Source organism: Saccostrea cucullata, unplaced genomic scaffold (genome assembly GCF_032062105.1).
Source record: "Saccostrea cucullata isolate Sc308-1 unplaced genomic scaffold, CSIRO_AGI_Scuc_v1 ctg1205, whole genome shotgun sequence".
NCBI lineage: Eukaryota > Metazoa > Mollusca > Bivalvia > Ostreida > Ostreidae > Saccostrea > Saccostrea cuccullata.
In genome coordinates, this window is record NW_026921643.1 from 18,851 (window position 1) to 46,850 (window position 28,000).

Genomic DNA, 28,000 nt, shown 5'->3' on the forward strand with positions numbered 1-28,000 from the left:
GTTCACATTTTTGTACAGATATTCTAGATTCTATGTCTCAAACCTTATACATGAGCCCAAAATGAACAAGTCAATTAAAATAATTCGTTTTTGCGGGGGATAATAAATAATTCCATGTTTAGTCCTTTCTCCAGTGCTATATTGTAGTATTTTCCTGTCAATATCTCAGATATCAATATCTAACTTTTTCCTGGGTCTTCTTTCAAGGTAACTGTTCTGTTGAACACCATCTTCAAATAAAATAGAAGTTGATGAGCTTAAATTCGGGAAATTCAAATGTTAAAACACATGAATAAACATGAATAACTTTTTGATAACTTTTTGATAGTTCTGTTTTCACACAGGATGAAATTACACCATTCAGTCGACGGAATGGTAACTGAATGTTCACTGAAAGGTCACTGAAAAGATCCTTTCCCGTGACTTTTCCATGATCATTCAGTTACCATTCAGTAGACTGAATGGCACATACATTTCAGTGACCTTTCAGTTAACATCCAATCTTTTTACTGAATATTATTTCACTTTTTCCTGGTACAATAGCATTAAATTTGTCTAATTTTGAATAAAAAAAAGAAAAAAAAGTCACGTCATTGCGAATGTTTCTCGCTGCGAACTGGTCCTTAAAGTGCATATGTCTATTAACATCAGATCCAAAAAGCTTGATCACGAAAATAAATCATCGCGAACTAGTTTATCCCTGGTAAATCGCGAAATAAAGTCGCCCGAATAAAAGTTGGTTTACAGTATTTCCGCTAAATGGTGACTGAAAGGTAACTGAAGTGTGACTGAAAGGCTCCTGAAAGGTCACTGAAATGTATGTGCCATTCAGTGGCTAAATAATAGGGATGTGCGATTTTATCGGTATACCGGTATATCGCGATTTTTTGTTGTGTGATATGTATCGTTATACGGAGACCTAAATACCGGTCTGTTTTTCTAGCATATTTCTTAGAAAAGTAATGACTTTTCATATAAAATCATTGTAAAAACTGCTTTTAAAAAAATCATGATATTATCGAGATATTGTGGGAAAAAATCGTGATATATCGCGATACGAAATTTTGGACTGAAAAGTCACTGAGAGCCGCCTTTCAGTTTTAACTGAAAGGTCTTGTTTCTTCCTTTGTCCAGTACACTGTACCAGGTTATGAAACATCATGAGCCACATTTTAGAAAAGTCAAAGTAATCTTCATGTAAGCACTATTCTTTCTATAGTAATAGCTTTTCTAGTAAACAGGCATCAGACTGCTATAATTGAAGGAACTCTGGTTCCACAGAAATTGGTGGGATACACAACAGTCCATATGACAACATTTTAAATTGCTGAATTTATGAACAAGGCATGAAAATTTTTAACCATGATAGGCACAATTTCTGAATATAAACAATCTGGATAAAGCAAAATTTACTGGAATAATTTTTTTTAATTAGGCTTGTAATAAATCTCCGTGTAAAAGCCTGGTTATCCTGACTTGTCCAGAGACTGATTATTTATTGATAATCTCGAGTGATTTAGAGTGGCCTACCTTTGCGGGACTCGAGTCTTTGTCGACAGCAAAGAAGCCTAACCTCTCAAACTGAAACTTGTCAAAGACCTTGGCATTCTTAACCGTGGCATCTACATAAGCTTGGGGGATAATCTTCAGAGATTCCTGTAACAGGTATATGTATAAATAAACAAGAAATGAAAATTGACAGGCTCTGACTCCAATAATTAGACATTAGACATTTATTATACAAGGAACAACTAATATTCAGATACAAGATCAATATTCCGGTTTATATCTGCCATATTTTTGAATCTAAAGGAATTAAAAGGTAAATGTCTGAGATACTTTTATATCTAAGTGACTTACAGGGTTTTTCTGAGGTATTTTTGTATCTTATAGGGTTTACATGTACAGTATACATGTATCTGATATTAAGGTGAGCAATGTTTTATAGGAGTAACTTATTGGGTTTATATCTAAGATATCTAAGTGACTTACAGGGTTTATATCTGAGATATCTCAGTGACTTACAGGGTTTATATCTGAGATATCTAAGTGACTTACAGGGTTTATATCTGAGATATCTAAGTGACTTACAGGGTTTATATCTGAGATATCTAAGTGACTTACAGGGTTTATATCTGAGATATCTAAGTGACTTACAGGGTTTATATCTGTTAAAAATCCCCCTGGGACTTCTGCAGGATCTTCTGGGTTTTTGTGAAAAAATCTGAAAAAAAGAAAATAGATCACAGTTTTTCTATGTTACAAAAGTACTGCTTCATTTGTAAGAATAAGATAAGAGCATAACCTACATCAATTCTGTGGAATCATTTCAATTGGTGACTGATATATTCAGAAAATTCAATAATATGAATAAATATGTTTATTTTACAAAATAACTGTTTTTGAGAATGTAAATTTGTAAACAAGGATGGCCCAAGAAATGAAAGAAAAATGATGACTACACAGTTAACATGTCCCTATCAATGGTACTTACAATTTTTCGTAGAGCCTGACCTCACAGACCTGAGGATCTGACACCCAGTGTATGAATCCTTTGGGTTTATCTGTCTCACTCGTCTTCTTACAGGAAGCCAGGATTTCTGTCACATTTCCACCATTATCCTACAGAGCAAAAATAAACCAAACCTGTTAAGTATCTTGTCTTGATCATGAAATTTTACTTTTCCTTTAAACATGAAGAATAGTCTGAAAACACTAATTTTGGTTACCTTGACAACTTTATCTACTGTGAGTATGTAGCCGGCATGTCGTAGGCCGACGGGTTGATTCTCAGCGAACCTCTTGTAATTTTTGTCAGCAGTCTGCAAATAAAACTCGCTGTCTGTAAACATGGCACTCTTTTAAATTATTCTCAGAAGACCAAGCAAAACTGGACTTCCTTTTATAACTGCATTTTAAAATTAAAACAGAAAGGTACTTGTCACTACAAATAATAACCTAACATAACATTTTGCTTTAAATTTTCTTCTTTGCTTGCAATTTTTGTAATCACAGTTGGAATCATTGTTCTTACAATGAAACAAAGAATTCCTGAGCAGAACTGCTGAATATCATTGTTAACTAAATATTCAAATGTTGAAGAGAGGTAAATTTTCAAGACCAAACAACTTCTAGGTCATTGCAAGTCACAACATAGCAATACGGTGGCCTGTTCGTGTAATAAATGTGGTTTTACTCAGAATTTATTTGTCTAAAATGTAAATACTGTAAACCAAACAAAGACTTTATTTTGCCATTTAATGGCGATAAATTAGTTCATGACTATTAATTTTTGCAATCAAGCCTATTTTGGATCTGTTGTAAATATAGGCACAAAGACTATCTATAAGGACAGGTTCACGGCAAGAAATATTAGGGATGATGAAGTTCTTGTGAACCTCGCGAAAATTTCTTGCACACAAATAAAAGTTGGTTTACAGTACATGAAGTGATAAACAACAATGTTAAAAGTTTCGGGCTTCACAGGATTTTATCACATGTCCAACTACGTTCATTTCCCAGAGAACTTTTTAACATTGCTATTTATTTCTTAAGTTTACTTCTCTGAAGTCGGACTTTTCAATATAAATGACAGGTTTGAAGCTGATCGTGTGCGAGCCTCGTTTCTCATCTGCGGGAAAATTAGGCACGGTCAGTGAGTTGGGCTGGTCTGCTGGGAAATTCGTGATGGTCACTTTCAGTGGGTCAAGGACAGCCATTGCTCTGTAAAAGGAGAGTATATTATTTGTAGTCATTCAGGAAAAAAGACTTTACTTCCAAACATAAATCAATACGACATGTTTGTGTTTTCCTTGGACGAAAATGATCGAAAGATTTTTTTTTAGATAAAAAACCCATTGGTCAAAGAGTTTACTAAATTCAAGACAGGATGTACTAAAAAGAAAAGTTTGAGAGATCCAACATCTCACTTAGCGGACAAACTTTAATTTTTTATGCCCGGTCAGCAAAACATTAGGAATGTTAGACTTTTTTGTAGCTATTTGTATAGGAACAAATTAATTTTAATGGTGTAACAATGGCCGAAACTGACCTTGGGGCCGTGACATTGAGAACATCTCTCACACAGGACTCCAGCATGGAGGGGTCTATCACTGTCTGTGCCATGGTCACACCCACCTATAACAGAAAAATAGACGAGAACAGGATTACACATCGATAATAATTACACAAATTTAGATTTAATGAAAATAAGCTTAGAATGCATATGATCATTCAGAACCTTGTGGTAAAATAATAACTATTTTCAATTTTTTCAGTAAGTAAGCACAAAATTAAGATGGCTATGAACATTCCTTGGTTGGCTATGAAGACATACTAGTGGTGGATATTGAACAGAAGAAATCCATGGCTTACCTTGGCACAGAAGAGGTTGATGGCCTCCGGGGGAAATCCCCTTCTCCGAAGGGCAGTCAGTGTAAACAAACGGGGGTCGTCCCAGTCCCTATATGTCAACAGAGACGAATAGTTAACAAATACTTCTATCCTTACTAAGTCTGATTAAAACCCAAAACTTATCTCACAAATCTGACGTGTATATCATCAAACAAGATTACTTAACAAATTCTTCTCTCCTTACAAAGACTTACAAAAATCTTAACGCTTATAATTGATATCCTAAAATATGTTTATACCGACATCAAGAAGTTCTGACACAAATAATACAATTGAAAGAAATGTCCTTTTGTTCTTTTGTATTCCAGTAATTTACAAACCTGACATAACCTTCTGCGAGTTTACCGATTTTCTTGTATTGCAGTAAGTTATAAACCTGACATAACCTTCTGTGAGTTTAGCCATTTTTTTGTATTCCAGTAACTTACAAACCTGACGTAACCTTCTGTGAGTTTAGCGATCTTTTTGTATTCCAGTAATTTACAAACCTGACATAATCTTCTGTGAGTTTAGCGATTTTTTGTATTCAAGTAACTTACAAACCTGACATAACCTTCTGTGATAAGTTTAGCGATCTTTTTGTATTCCAGTAACTTACAAACCTGACGTAACCTTCTGTGATAAGTTTAGCGATTTTTTTGTATTCCAGTAAGTTACAAACCTGACGTAACCTTCTGTGATAAGTTTAGCGATCTTTTTTGTATTCCAGTAAGTTACAAACCTGACATAACCTTCTGTGATCAGTTTAGCGATCTTTCTCTTGGAGACGACGGCGTAGTTGAGATTAAGGCGGCCATATTCCCACTGTACTGGACAGTAGACGTCTATAGCGTTACACAGCCAGTAGTATGACGATCGTCTGCAGAAGACATCATATTAAATTAGCTGGACAGTAGACGTCTATAGTGTTACACAGCCAGTAGTATGAGGAACGTCTACAGAAGAAATCATATTCAATTAGCTAGACAGTAGACGTCTATAGCATTACACAGCCAGTAGTACAAGGATCGTCTGCAGAAGAAATCATATTCAATTAGCTTGACAGTAGACGTCTATAGCGTTACACAGCCAGTAGTATGAGGAACGTCTACAGAGGAAATCATATTCAATTAGCTGGACAATAGACATCTATAGCGTTACACAGCCAGTAGTACAAGGATCATCTGCAGAAGAAATCATATTAAATTAGCTAGACAGTAGACGTCTATAGCGTTACACAGCCAGTAGTATGAGGAACGTCTACAGAAGAAATCATATTCAATTAGCTAGACAGTAGACGTCTATAGCGTTACACAGCCAGTAGTATGAGGAACGTCTACAGAGGAAATCATATTAAATTAGCTGGACAGTAGGCGTTAATAGCCTTACATAGCCAGTAGTACGATGATTGCCTGCTGACGAAATTCTATCAATTATCTCAATTCCATTGTAACATTTACAGATTGTATTTCTTTATTTGAGAGAGGTCCTAATTCAGTTAATTAAAAGATGCAATGAATGTTTTATTCAAAATTCTTTTATGAGCAGGTAGGGGTAGATTAAAGAATCCATTACATGGAATACAAGATTAAAACTGGATCAATGCACCATTATATTTCTATTTTTTTCAGACTGACCCATTTTCATTTCATTTACAATTTTCAATATTTTCTTCACTTGAAAAATGTTTATTTATCTTCAATAGACAAACAATTACGTACCTTGACTGGAACTCTTTTGTACAGAGTGAGTGTGTGATGTTCTCTATGGAATCACACAGACAATGTGTGTAGTCATACGTCGGATAGATACACCTGTAAACAAAAATTCAATTAGATTTTGTTCCCTTTGCATCTGAGAGAAAAAATTCTTTATTTTCACCATTTTCAAACCACTTATCCCGTGCATTGGTAAATTTATATCTGAATTAAGTTACCCCCCTTTTCTTACCACTTGTCCCCTGTGCATTGATGTGGGGTAAATTTGATTCTGTAATCCCCCTTTTCTTACCATTTATCCCCCATGTAGTGGTGGGGGTAAATTTAATTATTTCATTATGTTACCCCCTTTTCTTACCACTTATCCCCCGTGCGGTGGTGGTGGTGGGGGGGGGGGTAAATTTGATTTTGTTACCCCCTTTTCTTACCACTTATCCCCCGTGCGGTGGTGGGGGGTAAATTTGATTCTGTAAGCTACTGGGTCCTTCTTTCCCTCCTCTAGTGTTGTTTTCATTCTCAGAGTTGCCCCCCCTTCTCCAATCTTACCATTTTTCATATCCTTAATAAAAACAGAAAAGATAAAAATTAATACATGTATCAACATATGCCTTTGATTCAGATTTCCACTTACTTTCTAAATTTTTGCAATTAATAAATTGATCAATTAACATCAAATGAATTTCAAAAGGATTTAGCTCATTACAGGAATAATATGTTCTATTTCCACTAGTGAAGAGTTATAGTTCTTAGTGCGCTCTTTTGTGAAAAAGTCGGAGAATGTACAAATCTCGCGGGATTTCTGGGACAAACGTAACATGAACATGTAAACAACATGTTGAACGTCGATGAACAAATCCTAACAAAATGCATATGAAATATCTAATTGTTGTGGACTTCATTTAAATCAAGAGCAGAGATGACAAGGATATGAATTTACATCTAAACATTAAATCAGGGTACATGAATCTTATTCAAACTGTTTATGTATAGCTGCAGATATTTAGCTTGTTGGTCTGGAAGACAGCCACTGAAAATTCATGTTGTTGACCTACTTCAAACAGCTGTAGAGATTCCTCGATGGGGCGGTCCCTCCACGGGGAGTCCGGCGTGTCGAAGCCCTTCAGGTCCTCAGACCGCATGTGACAGACGTAGGCATCGCCCCGCTTTATCAGTTCTACAGCGTACTCGTAAAGCTTGTCAAAATTATCCGATGCATGGGTCACCTTAAATGGCTTGTATCCTGAGGGTTAATAAAAAATATCTTAAAACAGACGGAGAGTTGTTTAGAGCTTACTCTCAGACCTAGAGTATATATCCTCACTAGAGCCCAATTCCATCATATAATTCATTTGAAAAATATTCTTTTATTCATTAATCAACATGGATATAAAAGAATTTTGCATGTATCATCACTGTACTAGGTAACTTCCACAGTTCCACCAAACATGCATTCAAACTAAAGGCATATGTAATTTATCTCTGGCTTATATTAAGCATGTTCAAGTCATTTTTCATTTAGTCATAAAACATAATTATCAAAAGGTGGTCAACATATTAACAAAAAGACACAGACAATGTCCTTACACCAAATGCTGAACAGATAGACAGACAGATGCTGTATGTGTTATTAGAAAGGCTCACTTGAGCTTTGAGCTGAGGGGAAGCTCAGATGAGCTATAATGGACACAGACAAATCAACAAAGAAAGCTTACCCAGCCATTCTACCATTTCTCTGATTCCAGTGAAGAACTTTTCCTCTTCTTTCTCGGGGTTAGTGTCGTCGTACCTCAGATACGTGTTACCATTGTGTTTCTAGATGGGATTCAAACTCGAATTAGTAACTTATACATCATTAGGTGAAGGTTAACACAACTTTTTCAAAACATGAAGCAGAACTAAACAACAATAGATGCTAAAATATAAACAGCAGTTAAATTGCAGCTGAAATTTTCAAAATGAACTTGAAACTAATTAATTTTCAAATGATAACATAAACAATAAATAAGAAATATGATGCTCACCTTCGCATAGCCAAAGTTAAAGTTGATTGCTTTAGCGTGTCCTATGTGTAAGATTCCGTTTGGCTCAGGAGGAAATCGAGTGTGAACCTGAAAATATTTTTAAACTTGTTAAATGCATTCAATTGGACATGTAAGGGGTGTTAAGAAAGTCTGTTCCATGATGAAATATTTTTAAAAAATTCAAAGAAGTGCTTAACTAAAGAGATGAATTTTCAAGTCTGACAAAATTACAAGAGTGTGCTTTAGATTTATAGCAATTCATTTCTAGCGGGAAATTTTAAGATTTTTCTTCCATATGAAAATATATGTGACATCTTTAAAGCACTCTAATGATAGAAATGCTGGTCATTTTAAGTGAAAGTAAAGGATAATTTACTTTTGTTTCTTCATATCTTATCTTGCATCAGTCAAGCTGATGAGCATAGGTATAAGAACGATAGATCACTTTTAAAAAGAATAGGTTTGTCAAGTTGAAATTTTTTACCGACTTCATAATTTTTCATTAAATTTGAAAGGATGTTTTGACCTGTGTGCTTAATATATGTCACAAATATACGTCATGCCTATTTTATTCTGAACAGACATCGTCTGTTCTAATACCTGGCCTCCCCTTATTGATTCAAAAAAGACAGTTAAAACCTTATCAGTACAAAAATGAAGTCTGTAAAGATGAAATATCACAAATTTTGTAGACATTCTCATCATACTTCTTTTCAAAAATAAAAGAAAAATGTGGAATGAACTTTCTTAACACCCTTTACATAAGACAGAAACCTTCATGTTCAGGGTTTTCTGTAAGAATTGAAATTACAGGGGACATTTAAGAAGTAGGAAGATGTCAGGTGTCCCCCTCCAAATAAAAGGTTGAGGGGGAGTGCGGGAATAACCCTGGGATGACATCACTATAGGAGGGGGAATTCCCCCGCCCCTGGATTTTAAAAACTAGGGATAACCCTGTATGTGACTGACTTACTGTAGAAGTACTTTTTTCCGCGTGGTATTAATTTACGCTATGTACGCGGGCACAAACATTCCGCGGAAAATTGTCCAAGCGTACTTATATAAATGTATGGCATATAGTGACAGTCTAAGAAATCCGCGTAATTTTCTACCCGCGGATTAAACAGAAACTGAGATTCCGCGGAATTATGACCCCGTGGAAAAAAGTACGTCTACAGTATATGCTGCATCAAATCTTGTTCAGTGTTTCATCTGATCCTAAAAACTTGAATTACTTTGAGAAGTTGAATTCAACACTACCATTCTTCTGTGTAGAGGGAAACTTCAATTTTCCCATAATAGGTAGAATGATCTGAAGTTTCTTGATCAGAAAAGATTTACCAGTAAATGTTTAAAAGCACAGACTATGACATTTTAGTTGCTGTTTCTCTACTATGTAATGATATACCTACCCTCCCCCAATCTCTTTATAAAACTAATGGTACACCTACCTTGCCCCCGATCTCTTTTAGGTGTTTCTTCAAGAGATCCATTGTGTTGGGTGTGATCACATACCCGTCAGTCTTGTAATTCTCTCCTACAAAAAAATCAGCCGAACGTTACCAGCAGCCAATAAAGGACCAAGACATTATCAATGGGTAAAATTGTAGAAATATAAACATGCAAGGACTAAGAATTCAAATAAAAGTACTTTTGTCTTCATATTAAATATTCTTTCTACAAATGTATTCAATTTCATTATGTAGTGAATTATGTATCTGTTGTGCATTGCATACTTATTCAATGAATTGCAAATCTGTTTCGTTTTGTACCTGTTCTGTGAATTGCGTACATGTCCCTATTTTGTAAATTGCATACCTGTTTAGTTCATTATAACAGCATGTGAATTGTGTATCTGTCCGAGAATTGCATTCCTGTTTGGTTAATTGTGCATCAGTCTGTGAATTGCTTACCTGAGTCATGTACCTGTGAATGACGTACCTGTTTTGTGGATTATGTACCTGTTTTGTGGAACTTCATGGCCTGTCCCATCACCTCCATAAAGCTCTTGACCTCCCCATCCTCACTGACAACTGTAGACAATTAAAAGAAATCTTTTTCCACGGTAATCATTCTCAAATTGATTTACATATTTATTCATGTCAGAATCTCTACACTAAACCTATAAAAGTTAAGATTGTGGTTACATAGAAAAAGGCAGGTGCTTAGAGTAAACATAATTAGCACTAAGTCAAATCTTTGGTACAAATCTATTCTTATTTCAATGAATTCTATACAACATCGATGGTAAAATTATTTTGAGATGTATATATGTAGTTTTAAAAATTTACAATTTTTGCCGTTGCCTATTTTCTATGTGACTTACAGTGTTTAAAGATTATGTGTTTCTTTTTACAGTGAAATCATTTCTATATGTTGCATATTTTCTATTTGTTACATATTTTCTCTTTGTTACATATTTTTCTTTATGTTACAAATTTTCTCTTTTATATATAATTTCTCTATGTTACACATTTCTCTATGTTGCATATTTTTTTTCCATTTTACATATTTTTCTCTGTTTTACATATTTTTTGCTGTTTTACATATTTTCTCTGTTTTACATATTTTTCTCTGTATTACATATTTTTCACAGTTATACATATTTTCTCTCTCTCTTTTTTTTTTTTTTTTACATATTTTCTGTTTTACATATTTTCTCTGTTTTACATATTTTCTCTGTTTTACATATTTTTCACAGTTATACATATTTTCTCTTTTTTTTTTTTTTTTTTTTACATATTTTCTGTTTTACATATTTTCTCTGTTTTACATATTTTTCTCTGTATTACATATTTTCAGTGCGACCTACAGCTTTCTGCGGTCTGGGTCTCTTTTTTGGCTCCTTGCTTTGTCCCACTGTCGTTCTGCTCCTTAACGGCCTACAAAACAATAATGTGGTACTGTTACTATTGTGACTATAACTTCAATAAAATAATATGTTTGAAATAATTCAATATGTTAAAATATCTATTATTTTTAAAAAAGTTCATGAAATTTGCTTTGAAGGTTCAAGGTTGATTTAATGATCCATTACTGTACAAATCTATAAAATAAATGTCTACATTGTATCAAATGTTTAGCCATTTTTGGAAAACAAAGCATTAAAAGAAAACACAGTTCTTATATCTTCGTGATTTCCTGGTTTTAGAATCCAATAATTAGGAAGATATCTTTAACCTTTTTCTTGGCTGGTTTTTCTAGGTCGGCCTCGGTTTTTGGACCAAGTAGATCTAAAACTTGCATGTCCACTTCATTTTTCACGATCTTACCGTCAGCAAACTTAAGTCTGGACCGAGCCTCTCCTACAATGTCAAACATTAAATATCACACATCAGTAAACTTAAGTCTGGACCGAGCCTCTCCTACAATGTCAAACATTAAATATCAGACAATGTGAACGTATCAGCACATAATATTTTACCTTCATAAAAAGGAGAGTCACTTGGATATTAATTGTTGTATATTTTGAGTTATACATTCTTAAAGTCATATACGTTATATGAACGCCGAATTTTGTGTGAAACAAAATGATTAATGATTTAAAACACATGAAGTGTAATGAAAAATAATACTTTCCACAAAACTATTCTTTAGATGTCGTTGTAATAACAAAACAATTAAACATATCTAGGAATTAAGAATTCAGTCTTTTCGTGAATATTGATGAAGGAAGTGCGTCAACAGTAGGCCTATATATAGAAACACATGTCCACGGGAAATCACAGACAACGAGATATGTTGCATTTTGACAACAATTATTAATATATATAATATGCTTCATAACAGAGAAGATGAATGATACTGAATACATTAAAAGATAAGTACCATTAAGAGTAAGACGCTTGCCATCCACGTTAAAAGTGAGCAGTATCCAAAACGGCTTACTTTGTTTTCTTTACGCCACGTGTGTTTATCAATCTAAAAGTAGCGACAGCGTCACGTGATGGATCTATTTAAAATTAGCTATTTCTCTTTCCTTGCAGGATAATAAATAATCATAATTTGATAACTTTGTAACGCGTTTAATTTTAATGGTGTAATTTACAGTGTTTTCGTAACTTTTATTGATAAACAAATGATATCAATTTCCAATCGTATTTTAACTGGCGCAAGTTATAGCGTGTATACTTTTAAAAATTATCATGATGATAATGTATATGTTTAAACAGTTTTATTATTTGTTTACATAATATAATAGTGTAGGGAAAAAACCATACCCATCAGAGTGCCCATGTTAAACCTGTATCTCTTCTCCAACAGCTCCGGCCTGTATTTACCAATGACTTCTTCAACCTGTATAAGACAAACAAGTGCGTCATTTAGAAATTATAGGAACAAAGGTGAAAAAGGAATTTGTACTTTTAAATCACATGTAATTATCACATAAAATTATAGTTACTGTTACAGCATTTACAAAGCCATTCTTTAATTTTCAAAATACATTCTTCTACTTTTTCTAAATTTATTTTGGATACTGTAAACCAACTATTATTCAGGACATCTTTTATTCGTTAGTTTTAAACAATATGCGACTTTTAATTTTCATGACCATGGAAACATTCCTTACAAATATTTAATATCAAAATTATTGGTTCACAGTGATTAATATTCACCGATAAAAGTAGGTCACAGAACTCGCGAACATTTCTCACATACAAATTAAAGTTGATTTCCAGTATATTAAGCTGTACAGCTGTTGGGTATATTAAGCTGTACACATATTCAATTTGGGTACATTAAGTTGTACCGTGGTTTCCTTACCGCTGCCTCCACTTGGTCCGGGGTTATGACCACGCCCACACCACACTCCTCCTCAAATTTCTCTATGTCAACTGGGGGGAGGGGGTGATGAAGCAAGTAGTCCAGTGCAGCTGATCAAAAATAATAATATCAAGACATTAATATTACTAGATGCTGTCATGAGACAGTAATACCCGCACTAAGGTGTTTGCCTCTACATGCACACTTCTTCATATTGGGCTTTACCAAGGAAAAAGCAGGGGCGGATCCAGCAATTTTTGAAAGGGGGGGTTCCAGGGTTATGCCCCTCTAACCCCCCCCCCCTACATATTCTCAAGCAAAGATTCACAGACTTGTATGGAAAGATCTAAGGTTGTGGTAAATACTATCTATTTTTTATGTCCTTCAAAAAAAAAGCGTACCCCCATTCCGAACAAAATAAAAACAAACCAAAAAAAAAAAAAAAAAAAAAAAAATCAAAAATTACGGAAGCCTTAAAATTGAATGGATTCGTTTCACTGTTGAAGATTATAAAGAATTTTCTTTAAGAATTTGAAAAACCTTTTTGGGGTGGGGTGCGGGTGGGCTTTAAAACAAAGAGTTACATGTTAGTTCGTTCAATTGATCAAGATATGATAAAAACGGTACATATTTAGCCAACACAGCCAAGATCGCGGGAATCTAATATCAAATTAAACCTCGCAACCATTCTCTCATAAAAAATATAATAGAGAAGGTGATTGGAGGAAACTAAATGTGTGAGAATCTATCTATTCAATAAATAAGTAAGACTTATAAATATATAATCTAAGAAAACTTTTTTATCCTCTCTCTCTCCACTTGGCAAAAAATAAAGGGGGGGTTCCAACCCCGGACTCCCCCCCCCCCCCCTCTGGATCCGCCAATGAAAAGTCAATATAATTCAATAATTTACATAATACATGTATTCATCAAATTGAGCATAATATGCTCAGGTGACCATGTAGCTGCAGATCTGGTTTTATATATTTGTCTTTGATCATAACGCTACAGATCCCCATATGCAAAAAAGGTGCAATTTACGCGCAATATTTTTTGAGCACTTTTGGGCAGAATTTCTCCACTTTCTAGCATTAGGCAATCAACTACCTTTCACTCCCTAATTTTAGACACATTCTCTGGCCAATATGTATATTTTGTCCACCTCCCAGCCATTTATAGTAATCTCTACAGGCAATAAACTCGCTTGATGTGAATTTTCAGCAATCTAACAAATAATTTTAATCAAGCGAGTTTATCTCGAGTAGAGACGACTATAAAGGGTTGGGAGATGGATAAAATATACAGATTGATTAAATAATGTGCCTAGAATTAGGGAGTGAAAGGTAGTAAATTGACCGATGCTGGAAAGTGGAGAAATTCTCCCCAGAAGTGCGCAAAAAATATTGCGCCGTAAATTGCACCTTTTTTGCATTACAGGATCTGCAGTCAAAGACTAATATATAAAACCATAAGGCTACAGACCTGCAGCTAGTGACCATGTGACCCATGGGCCTCCATTTTATAGGTATTTCATATTCTTAATTCATTACCAGTCGGAAATTAAACTACAGAATTAAATTAATGATGTAAATTAGGTTTGATAAAGGGGGGGGGGAGGATTTTTGGCACATAATTTGAACTTTTTAATTCTATTTTCTCATATAAATTAACAACAAATAATATTATTCAAATTAGTGTAAAGCGATTTTGATGAATTTTTCAATATGTGCAAAGTTTATTTATATTTGATTAGGCAGAAACTTCTTGAAAGCTGCCATATACACAATCAATTTAATAGTCAACCCCTACCCGTCTCCCATCAACACACACACACAAACACACCTTATTTGTCTGTTTTTGCAAATAGGCCTAGATTGCAAAGCTAAAATAAAACATCTTTTGTAAATGATAATTTTCAATTTATTCTTGCACTATACATGTATCTGAACACCTGCATCACATTTGGCTTGCGTCACGTACCCAACTTAAGTACTAGTTTTACCATTGGCATTATCATTTTAGATTTCACTGCACGTGCAGTAGGATACTAGTGTGCATATTTGCATATATGTCGGTAGGAATTATTTCATTTTGTGTTTTAACTGGATTATATTTCATGAAGATGACAGGGCCTAAATAATAACAATCGGTAAGTACAAGTTTTGGTATATATTTGGGTAAAATAGTCTGAAATGCAAACGGTTAGGTAAAAGTTTAAAGGATCAAAGGTCATCCGATGCTACAATAGACGAATTTCACATTCTGAAGAGTTATCCCCCGTTATCAACGTTACATTCAGTTAAGATCCAGAATTTTTTTTTCTTGGAGGGACGGGGGGGGGGGGGGGGGGGGGGGGGGGGGGGGGGGAGGGGGGAGGGGGGGGGTAGGGGGGGTTCCAGACCAGAATTTCCTGATTTCCTGAGAAGCAAGAAAAAGAAGCTATGGTTTGGTCTGTTTTCTAGGGTGGAGGGACACTTAGGGCATCCAAAGTCATTTTTTATTTCCTCCAGTACATATTATAGTCCTGCAAATTCCGGGGGAAGGGGGGGGTGTTGAGGGGGCGATCTCCCAATCCATTTCCCTGTCCCTGTAATGACAAATGATCATGTGACTCCTAAATAGTAGGAAACTTTTTCCATTTGACTATACATAATATTGTGTTATTATGTTATGTAAATTTAATGGTATAAAGGTTATGAACCCCTAGAGGTCATCCCCACTCTCCTAATGAGCTGGAAATGTTCACAATATGACTGCAGTAAATTAAATAAAAGTGCATCAATGATAAGATTACTTGACATTTTATTCATGAATTTGTGTCAACATATCTTCCTAGAATTAGGAATGAGAATCATTCAGAGATGGACCACATTAAACTATTTGTATAAACATTTTTTTTTTTTGCATACATGAACAAACAGGGGTCTGGGAAGGGGTAAGGGGAAGGATCGAGTTAATATTTCTTTACGTCTTAATGGTTGAAAACTCCTAAAATGAATGTTGACCTCAAATCTAACTTGTCCTCATTATTTTTCAAATGGTGGTGTCTCCATATGAGTGAAAAATTCCTGAGAGGGATGTTTAACAACAAACAAAATGACATAAGAACACAATATTAATTTGCGTTAAGAAATATGCAGGGGATTTTTTCCATCATAAATCTTCTTCTCAAGAACAGCAAGGGCATATTCTTGTCCCCCATTTTGGGGAAAGGGAGGGGACACTAAATCTCATTTGTCTGTCAGTCTGTCCATCTTATTGACAGCTAGTATGTGCATCTGTCACAATAAATTTAACCTTGGTCATAACTTTTGAATGATAAGAGATAGTGCTTTCATATTTCACATGCACATTACCACAAAACTTTCTAAATATACTATGATTTTTCAACCCAAGTGAGACCTTGACCTTAAAGTTTTACCTACTTTCCAAAAAATAACATTTTAAATTGATCATTTTGAAAGAGAAAAGAAAGGGCATTCAAATTATACATGTTTATTACATGTGAATATACTTTTCTAAATATATCATGACTTTTGACTCTGTGACCTTGACCTAGAAGTTTAACCTACTTTTCAAAAATATTATATTGTATATATAACTTTTGATTCAAAAGAGATAGAACTTTCATATTTGACATGTACATTACCTGCAACAAAATGTTTCAGAGCATGCTATGATTTTTCCCCTTTGACCCAATTTTCAAAAATTGATATATGATAGGGGTGCATATTTGACACACAATCTGCCATAAATTATGGTATCTCATTCACTAAAACACAGAAAGCAGAGGACCACAATTCTTTGAATTTGCTTGTATAATCTTGATATATGGAAACATGCTCATATAATGTAGATTCAAGTTTTTTATGCCACACCATGATTAGGAATACATGTATAGTTTTTGTCATGTCCGTCGTCCACCCTTCCATCTGTCTTTCCATCGGGCTCAAAGAAACTTTCTAGATATTTTTATCAAAGTTCATATATTGATGCATACTGATGTAAATATCCAGCTGCAGCAATATTTTTTGACTTTGACTTTTCCTTTGACCTTCACATAACTTTTCTTTAAATTAGTGTTTAGCTTTATTTTAAAGAAACCATTCAAGTTGTGTAATGAAACTTCACATGATGATACATACTGATGTAAGCTTTACGATGCTTCACTCTTTTTGACCTTGACCTTTCCTGTGACCTTGACCTCACTTTTCTAAAATTAATGTCTAGACCAGTTTTGAATAAACAATTCAAGATATATTTATCAAACATCATATGCTGATACATACTGCTAAGAGCTATTAATACGTCAACATATTTTGACCTTGAATTTTCCTTTGACCTTGACCTCACTTTTTGAAATATCATTTTTCGACACCATTACTCCCCCCGGGGCAAAATCAACATTCCAAAACCTTACTGTACATCTACAGGACACCACCAACCATCTCCCAAAAGATGATTAGGCTACTTTGTAAAATGTAAGAGGAGTTCAGGGAAGACAGGGCTTTTTGCATAAAAAACGTCATTTTTCGACCCCCATTTGACCCCCCGGGGCAAAATCAAAATTCCGAAACCTTACTGCACATCTACAGGACACCACCAACCATCTCCCAAAAGATGATTAGGCTACTGTGTAAAATGTAAGAGGAGTTCAGGGAAGACGGGGCTTTTTGCATAAAAAACGTCATTTTTCGACCCCCATTTGACTCCCCAGGGGCAAAATCAAAATTCCGAAACCTTACTGCACATCTACAGGACACCACCAACCATCTCCCAAAAGATGATTAGGCTCTAACTGTGTAAAATGTAAGAGGAGTTCAGGGAAGACAGGGCTTTTTGCATAAAAAACATCATTTTTCGACCCCCATTTGACTCCCCGGGGCAAAATCAACATTCCGAAACCTTACTGCACATCTACATGACACCACCAACCATCTCCCAAAAGATGAATAGGCTACTGTGTAAAATGTAAGAGGAGTTCAGGGAAGACGGGGCTTTTTGCATAAAAAACGTCATTTTTCAACCCCCATTCGACCCCCCAGGGCAAAATCAAAATTCCGAAACCTTACTGCACATCTACATGACACCACCAACCATCTCCCAAAAAATGATTAGGCTACTGTGTAAAATGTAAGAGGAGTTCAGGGAAGACGGGGCTTTTTGCATAAAAAACGTCATTTTTCGACCCCCATTTGACCCGCCGGGGCAAAATCAAAATTCTGAAACCTTACTGCACATCTACATGACACCACCAACCATCTCCCAAAAGATGATTAGGCTACTGTGTAAAATGTAAGAGGAGTTCAGGGAAGACGGGGCTTTTTGCATAAAAAATGTCATTTTTCGACCCCCATTCGACCCCCCAGGGCAAAATCAAAATTCCGAAACCTTACTGCACATCTACATGACACCACCAACCATCTCCCAAAAGATGAATAGGCTACTGTGTAAAATGTAAGTGGAGTTCAGGGAAGACGGGGCTTTTTGCATAAAAAACGTCATTTTTCGACCCCCATTTGACCCCCCGTGGCAAAATCAAAATTCCGAAACCTTACTGCACATCTACATGACACCACCAACCATCTCCCAAAAGATGATTAGGCTACTGTGTAAAATGTAAGAGGAGTTCAGGGAAGACGGGGCTTTTTGCATAAAAAACGTCATTTTTCGACCCCCATTTGACCCCCCGGGGCAAAATCAAAATTCCGAAACCTTACTGCACATCTACATGACACCACCAACCATCTCCCAAAAGATGATTAGGCTACTGTGTAAAATGTAGGAGGAGTTCAAGGAAGAAAAGTGTGACAGACGGACGGACGGACATGAGTAACAACAATATACCCGAACTTTCTTTAGAAAGTGCGGGTATAATAATGTTTATTATATGATTGAATAATTTCCATCTCTCTGATTGGCTGAGATCCATCTATGTTAGAAAAATACTACGTTGTATTGACCTGCACGTGACGTTCCAGGTGAATATAAGGATTTATTTCCTCTACATTGATCTAAAAATAGATCGGGAAATTCCAAATTGATACAAATTGTTTTGGAAAGTTATTCAAACGACTATGACTTTTTTTTTCATTTGAACAAAACATAAGCGGGTATATATTTTCGGGTGAGGTGGTAATAGGGGATGCAGTGGCCCCCTCCAACACTTTTACTGAACGGTAATTTTTACTTTTTTGGTGTCAGTTTTCCCTGATGATATATTCCTCTTTTCAAAATCTATCCTATTAAAAAGACGGAAATTATATTCTTTTTTCATGGCAACTAAAATTGATAAAAAAAAATTCAAATTGATACGACTGGTGAGGTTTATTTACATTTCAATTCTGCTTCTCTCTTGTATTTGGCTAGGACTTGATTAAATGCAAACAAGCAATGAGCTGTATCATTTTATCAGTGAATCATATAATAAAACAATTATTGCTGTTTTTCGGTCAATACAATGATTTAGCCATCTTCGAAGTACAATATTCACCTCGCCCTCTGGGCTCGGTGAATATTGTACTCCTCAGATGGCTAAATCATCGTATTGACCTCAAAAAACAGCAATAATTGTATAATATTCAAGTTTTTTATGCTACGCCATGATTAGGAATACATGTATTAGTTTTTGTCATGTCCGTCCTCCACCCTTCCATCTGTCTTTCCATCGAGCTCAAAGAAATTACTTTCTAGATATTTTATCAAAGTTCATATGCTGATGCATATACTGACGTAAACTATCCAACTGTGGCAATATTTTTATGCGCCCGGATCGATAGATCCCGGGCATATATTGTTTTTGTCCTGTCTGTTTGTCTGTTTATCTGTTTGTCTGTTGTCAACTTTAACTTTGGCCATAACTTTTGAACAATAAGAGATAGAGACTTCATATTTGGTATGCATACTCCGCTATTAAAGTCCTTTCAAATGACATCAAGGTCAATGACCTTGTGACCTTGACTGTGACCTAAATGCTAAAAATAGCTTTTTCCACTGTTTGTCATAACTTTTTAACCATAGGAGATAGGGACTTGATATTTGGTATGCATACTCCTCTAATAAAGCCCTTTCAGTTGACAACAAGGTCAATGATCTTGTGACCTTGACTGTGACTTATATGCTAAAAAAAGCTTTTTACACTTTTTGCCATAACTTTTGAACCATAGGAGATAGGAACCTCATATTTGGGATGCATACTCCACTGATTAAGTTCTTTCAGATGACACCATGGTCAATGACCTTGTGACCTTGACCGTGACCTAGATGCTAAAAATAGCTTTTTACACTTTTTGCTATAACTTTTTTACCATAGGAGATAGGAACTTCATATTTAGGATGCATACTCCACTGATTAAATTCTTTCAAATGACACCATGGTCAATGACCTTGACTGTGACCTATATGCTAAAAATAGCTTTTTACACTTTTGGCCATAACTTTTAAACCATAGTAGATAGGGACTTCATATTTGGGATGCATACTCCACTGATTAAGTTCTTTCAAATGACACCACGGCCAGTGACCTTGTGACCTTGACTGTGACCAATATGCTATAAATAGATTTTTTGAACTTTGTTTCCGCCGGGCGCATAGTGTTTCACAAACACATCTTGTTTACCTTTACTTTCCTTTGACCTTTACTTAACTTTTCTTAAAATTAGTGTTTAGCTTTATTTTAGAGAAACCATAATGATTCAAGTTGTGTAATGAAAATTCACATGATGATACATACTGATGTAAGCAATTAAAGCTTTACAATGCTTCACTCTTTTTTACCTTGACATTTCCTGTGATCTTGACCTCACTGTCTTAGACTAGATCAGTTTTGAATAAATAGTTCAAGATATATTAATCAAACTTCATGTGCTAATACATACTGATGAGAGCTATTATTGCATTAACTTATTTTGACCTTGAATTTTCTTTTGACCTTGACCTCACTTTTTAAAATATGTGTTTATCTAAGTTTCAAATAAACCATTAATTATATTTTTATCAAAATTCATTTGATAATAGTAAATTCACACTGATGTAAGCTTTTCAGCTAGAACAACATTTTGACCACAACCTTTCCCTTGACTTCTCTTTTCTTAAAACAAAGTGTTAAGCTCACTTTTATTAAATCATTAAAGATATTTTAATCAAACATAATAAGCTAATATGTATTAGTGAGAGCTATTCAGCTGCATCAAAAACTTCATCTTGCACATTCCTGTGACCTTGACCTCCCTCCTCTTTAATATGTATTTTGCTTAGTTTTTAAGAAATAATTTAAGACATTTTTATGTTTAACATGCACTTATACATAATTTGATGAGAATTTATTATCTATATCCAATTTATTTATATTTTAGTTTCAATTCTGAAAAAAAACTGTTTAAGATATTTTCATCAAACTTTATACACAAATACAAATTTTAGTTTTTAGTTTTTAGCTCACCTGAGCTGAAGGCTCAAGTGAGCTTTTCTGATCATATTTTGTCCGGCGTCCGTCTGTCTGTCTAGCTGTCTGTAAACTTTTCACATTTTCGACTTCTTCTCAAGAACCACTGGGCCATTTCAACCAAACTTGCCACAAAGCATCCTTGGGTGAAGGGGATTCAAGTTTTTTCAAATGAAGGGCCATGCCCTCATTCAAGGGGAGATAATTGGGAATTAATGAAAATTTGGTGGCATGTTTTAAAAATCTTCTTCTCAAGAACCACTATGCCAGGAAAGATGAAACTTATGGGTTAACATCCTCAGATAGTGTAGATTCAAGTTTGTTCAAATCATGACCCCCGGGGGTAGGGCAGGGCCAAAATGGCTGATCAAAGTTTTACATAGAAATATATAGGAAAATTCTTTAAAAATCTTCTTCTCAAGAATGACAAAGCCATAATTCATCAAATTTATATGGAAGCATCCTCAGGTAGTGAAGATTCAAGTTTGTTCAAATCATGACCCTGGGGGTAGGGCAGGGCCAAAAAGGCCGACCAAAGTTTTATGGGAAAATTCTTTAAAAATCTTCTTCTCAAGAATGACAAATCCATAATTCATCATATTTATATGGAAGCATCTTCAGGTAGTGTAGATTCAAAAATTTGTACAAATCATGACCCCAGGGGGTAGGGCGGGGCCAAAATGGCCGACCAAAGTTTTACATAGAAATATATGGAAAATTCTTTGAAGAAAAGCAAATCCATGATTGATCATGGGATTACTTTTGGATTTTAACTTTTCAATTATAAACCAATTTCTACTTTTTCTTAACTTCAGTACTCAGGTGAGCGATGTGGCCCATGGGCCTCTTGTTTAATGTACCATTAGTGATACACATCTGGCGGGACATTCATGTCCTATAGACATATTTCTAGTTTTTCAAATCATCACCTCAGGCTAGGGTCAGGCCACAATTAGGGATCAATTTAGGAATAAAAGGAAACACATCTTTAAAGTTCTTCTTTTCAGGAACACCAAGAGCATGATTAATATGGAAATATTCTCAAGAGGTGAAGATTCAAGTTTGTACAAATCATGACCACCAGGGTTAGGGAGGTGCCATATTATTCCAGCCCCTTTTTGCCATCCATATGAAAATTCAAATTTTGAAACCATTTTACACATACACAAAACAAACCAATCATTTTCTAAATGATCATGGTTTAAAGCTATTGCAGCATAAGATATTAGGGAAGTTCTTGAAAGCAGGGTGATTTAACATGTCAAATATATGTAAAAAAAAAAATATATAAAAATTCTACCTCGATTTGATCCCCATCCCCCCCACCCCCCGGGCAAAATGAAAATTCCGAAACCTTACTGCACATCTACATGACACCACCAACCATCTCTTAAAATATGATAAGGCTGCTGAGTAAAATGTAGAAGGAGTTCAGGGAAGAAGGGGCTTTTTGTATAAAAAAAACGTCATTTTTCGACCCCCATTTGATCCCCCGGGGCAAAATCAAAATTCCGAAACCTTACTGCCCATCTACATGACACCACCAACCATCTCTCAAAAGATGATTAGGCTGCTGAGTAAAATATAGAAGGAGTTCAGAGAAGAAGGGGCTTTTTGTATAAAAAACGTCATTTAATTTTCAACCCCCATTTGATCCCCTGGGGCAAAATCAAAATTCCGAAACCTTACTGCACATCTACATGACACCACCAACCATCTCTCAAAAGATGATTAGGCTGCTGAGTAAAATGTAGAAGGAGTTCAGGGAAGAAGGGGCTTTTTGTATAAAAAACATCATTTTTCGACCCCCATTTGATCCCCTGGGGCAAAATCAAAATTCCGAAACCTTACTGCACATCTACATGACACCACCAACCATCTCTCAAAAGATGATTAGGCTGCTGAGTAAAATGTAGAAGGAGTTCAGGGAAGAAGGGGCTTTTTGTATAAAAAACGTCATTTTTCGACCCCCATTTGATCCCCCAGGGCAAAATCAAAATTCCGAAACCTTACTGCACATCTACATGACACCACCAACCATCTCTCAAAAGATGATTAGGCTGCTGAGTAAAATGTAGAAGGAGTTCAGGGAAGAAGGGGCTTTTTGTATAAAAAACGTCATTTTTCGACCCCCATTTGATCCCCCGGGGCAAAATCAAAATTCCGAAACCTTACTGCACATCTACATGACACCCCCAACCATCTCCCAAAGGATGATTAAGCTACTGTGAAAAATGTAGGAGGAGTTCAGGGAAGAAGGGGCTTTTTGTATAAAAAACGTCATTTTTCGACCCCCATTTGATCCCCCGGGGCAAAATCAAAATTCCGAAACCTTACTGCACATCTACATGACACCCCCAACCATCTCCCAAAGGATGATTAAGCTACTGTGAAAAATGTAGGAGGAGTTCAGGGAAGAAAAGTGTGACAGACGGTAGGGGTGGGACGATATACCGATACACCGATACATATCGATATTTTCCTCCAAGATACGGTTTAAGATACAAGCATTCAAATATCGGTACGAAACGATACACGAACGACCTATCCAAAATTTGAAAATGAAAGTACCTGTCCTTGGAAAATGGCGGCTTTTACGAGCGAAAAGATGATGTTGATATTGAAAACACACTTAAGAACTAATAAGTCGTTCGTTAGGGGTAAAACGTTTTCACTTTAAAGCAGCCTCGGAAGATTGGACAAGAAAAGTTCAGTATGTAATGCGTGCTATACACAGGAAATATCGTTTCCAGAACATTTGATATTATTAATCATGTTAATTGTTAGTCCATCTTGTACTTTGTTTTGTAATCTCAACTTAGCTCAGACTTTCAGCAATGAATTAATAAAAATGTAAATGTGATCGATGTTTTTTAAATGAATTTTTAGTCAGTGTTCTCTGATAAACTACACAACTATTTGTAAACAACTTCTGAATAGTAATTTGGTAATAATAGTATGTACATGTATTATTGTTTTTGTAAAGTTTTAGTCAATGAAATTGATGAACTTCAAGTATTAATTTTAAAGCAAACATGATTTGATATAGAATAATTTCATTTAATGTCAAGACCAAAAAAAGAAATAAAATACTAATTCTTTTGAATAGTTTTACAATTTCTCATAATATCGAGATACGTATCGTATCGTGCCAATATATCGAGATACGTATCGTATCGCAAGATGTGTGTATCGTCCCACCCCTAACAGACGGACGGACGGACGGACATGAGTAACAACAATATACCCGAACTTTCTTTCGAAAGTGCGGGTATAATAACAGTTCACACAATAAAAACAGTCTCCAATAGAATCATTCTTAAAATGTCATAATGTGTTTTTTTGTGTAAAATTATATTTACACACACCAAAGCAGAACTAATTTGTTTAGAATTTTATCATTTGCATACTAGCAAAAAGAGCATACATGGCATAAAAATTTATTTATTATTCAGGAAAACTGTAGACAAACCATTGAGCTGTATCTCGGTGGTGATCTCCCGTTTAACTATGTACTCCACAAGCATCAGTTGGTGGTTCTTGATCTGAGCCTTTAGTTTGGTGGCGATGTTGTACAACAACTTCCCATTCTCTTTGTCAATTTGACCCGGGGCAATCTTCTCGGCCTGAAATATTAGGAAGAAGGTTCTTCATTAACGATCTAAGACTTGCATATCTAACTGTTCTAATGAAAATGCCATATGATACAATATAACACGGGATATACTAAAACAAGTCCCACGGGGAAAATAAGTCCCACATGAGTCCCACAGAAAAATAATGAGTCCCACCAGTAAATATGATATTTTATTAATATTTTACAACATATCTTTATAGATTGTCATTGTTTAGATATGTTTTGAATAAAATTTTGTCACAAAAAAGGTTTTAGAAGCCGGTTACAACGACTAGTTACAAAAACAAAGAACGATAACTCCTATATCCTCATATAACTCTTTAATAGTTTTTCTAATCCCAACAATAATGATAACATTTTAGTAGTTTTTGAAAACAAATTAAAAGATAATATAATTTTATTATTAAATTAATTATATTTTAAAAATGCAAAAAGTTCTAAGATGTTTTCTAATGATCGTGTATAAACAAAGAGCAATAACTCTTACATCTGCCTCAAGTATTGAAGTAACAAGCCATCCAAAGTTTAATTCTAAAGATTTTATGAAACTTTCACAATGTTCCTTGGTTTATATGCCTTCTGCAGCAGTTCTAATGACTAAAAAAACTACTACCAAAAACAGACATTTTCAATCAATTTTTATATAAAAATTAATAATTTTACAAAATCAAACCTTGGGAAATTCAATGATTTTTTTTCAATGCTAGTCTTGTATTTATCAAGCATATGAGAAAGAGATTTTTAGTTAATATGTGCAATGTATTAGCTCAATAATCTAAAGCCATTCTTTCTTTTGAAAATTACGATTATACGGTCCTAGGAAATTATATAGACCTATAAGAATTGTTTTAAAGATATAGAAAGTGAACTAGTTTACTCATTCATAACATGGTATGAAATTGGAAAGTGATTTATATCTGACAACAGTGATAAACTAGTATTTGAATTTTTTTAAAATTACATTTAACTTTTATAATACTTTGTATTTTATAACAATTCAGTGAAATGAGGAATCAAACTGCAAAAATCAGAATTCCAGTTGACTGAGTTGAGATAGGTGTGTTTTCATTCATTAAAGACACTTGCGTTGTGAAAAACTTTCAGTTAATTAGAGAAATAGTACTCAGATGCACTGGCTTGTATTCGGGTATCCTGGAAATATATTTGGTGAATATGATGAACTTGTGGAAAATAAACGTGTTTATTATTAAGTTATAACAAGTGTTTTAATTCTGTTAAAGTCCTTCTGTCGAAGATGAAAAGCACTTCTTATAATTATTAGACTGCAGCTTTAATTTTTTTATTTGTTTATGGTGCAAATTACAATTCTTATAATGCACAATGTCACTTTAATAAATAGTTAGTTACTTACTTACTTATTGAATTCACTGACATTCAATAACACAATTGCAGGATTTCAGAACCTAAGTTACATGTATGGACTATTAAAGTTTGGCTACTGAAGTCCGTATATAAAATTTGTTCATTAAAAAAAAATCTTTCAGATCAAAATTTAATTCAACATCTAATTTCATGGACTTTTTTTTTGGTACATATAATTCATGGTGTAAATCAAATCACTATAAACACATGATAAAATTCCAAGTTTATTTTTAAAAATACTCTTTTTTGACATGTTCCATATCCAGGAGTAAACTGGCTTTAACATTTGTTTAATAATCTAATTTTTTTACTTTATTTACATGATGAATAAGAAACACATTTTTTAATAAAGAAAATGGATATATAACAGTTACTTCTCTGCATGGTATTTGTTCTACAAAGATTATTTGGAATCTTTTCATACAAGTCAAGAATTTACAATACAGTTTATGCTGACTTAGTCTACCAGTATTCTGAATCATAATTCTTTATTAATTTAATTTTCAAGGAATGTTTTTATTTATGAAATCAAATACGAAAATTTTTGATTAATGACCTTATTTGTCATACATAATAGTGGCTGAAATTTCAATAATTCTACATTTAATTAAATATTTTATTTGAAATCCAAATGGTGTAACCTAGCCCCAGCCTTGTTCAAAAGTTATTGTAATAGGTATACAAACAACTGGGAGACTGAAAGGTGTGAATAACATCCCCCAGGTGTTGTGTACAGGTATACCAGGGACGTACCTCTACAGGTGTCTGTGAAATGTGTATATACACAATAAACATGGTTGTCAGGAAAACTTACCAAGTTGTTGTTAAATTACATAAAACCACAGTAAAACTATTTTAGTTTGTAAGAAACAAAGTAATAATATAAAATCATTATAATAAAATAAAACTTACTTTGAGTTGTATATAATATAATTGGAAGAATATTTTCAAACGAAACTTAAAAATTCAAGTTAAACAGAAGAACAAATTAAATTCAGAAATAACACCATATTAAATTAAATTCCTCATTAAAAATATATTTTTACAAATATCTAATTTTTTTTTAGAAAAAAAGTTAGCTGTCAGCAGTATTTAGACATTGTCAATATAGTTCTTGGCCATTGTTTTGGGACTTGTTTTAGTATCAGCGATATAACACTAGTCTCTGTCCAATCTTTTAATGAACACTAGTAAACATTGATCACATTTGTTTATCTTAATATAATAACAGAAAAATCTATTTCTTTGATTTTTAACCGCTCCTATAAGATCTGCCCTGTAATATTTCTTTTTCTTCTTCTGTGTACTTATGCTTGCACTTAAATAATATGTCATAACTTAAGTACTACTGCTGTATATTACCACAGTGTTGCGTCACGATAGGCACCGACTGTCACAAATGAACTTTTCAGCTACGTCCACTTTCTCTTCGCAAACCTACCTGTTCTATGGCAGTTTTCAGATTCTGTGAAACAGCTTCATTTTTTAAAGTTTCTTTTGCCTTCTGTTCGCTTAGACCGATGGCCATAAACGCCGAAACAAGTTCAGCAGACATCTCTCGAAAAATGTCAGCGTGCGTTTTCCGTGATGATGAAATATTAGAGTGATCTCCCTTTCCGGAAATATCACTGGACAAGTCGTA

At 34.5% G+C, this 28,000-nt stretch overlaps 1 protein-coding gene across 1 annotated transcript; it reads right to left on the reverse strand.

Annotated features, from left to right (window-relative positions):
- LOC134260471 (glutamine--tRNA ligase-like) lies at positions 1–27,983 on the reverse strand. The gene is made up of 22 exons (XM_062743018.1): positions 27,800–27,983; positions 24,811–24,964; positions 12,896–13,005; positions 12,352–12,427; positions 11,312–11,436; positions 10,944–11,013; positions 10,093–10,164; positions 9,583–9,668; positions 8,132–8,218; positions 7,823–7,922; positions 7,163–7,350; positions 6,539–6,669; positions 6,114–6,206; positions 5,135–5,272; positions 4,375–4,462; positions 4,052–4,137; positions 3,561–3,723; positions 2,730–2,822; positions 2,495–2,622; positions 2,158–2,224; positions 1,531–1,656; positions 1–230 (listed from the first exon to the last, which is right to left on the reverse strand). The coding sequence occupies exons 1-22, from the start codon at positions 27,911–27,913 to the stop codon at positions 180–182; spliced, it is 2,346 nt and encodes a 781-aa protein (XP_062599002.1). The 5' UTR covers positions 27,914–27,983; the 3' UTR covers positions 1–179.
- Positions 27,984–28,000: the final 17 nt, after the last annotated feature.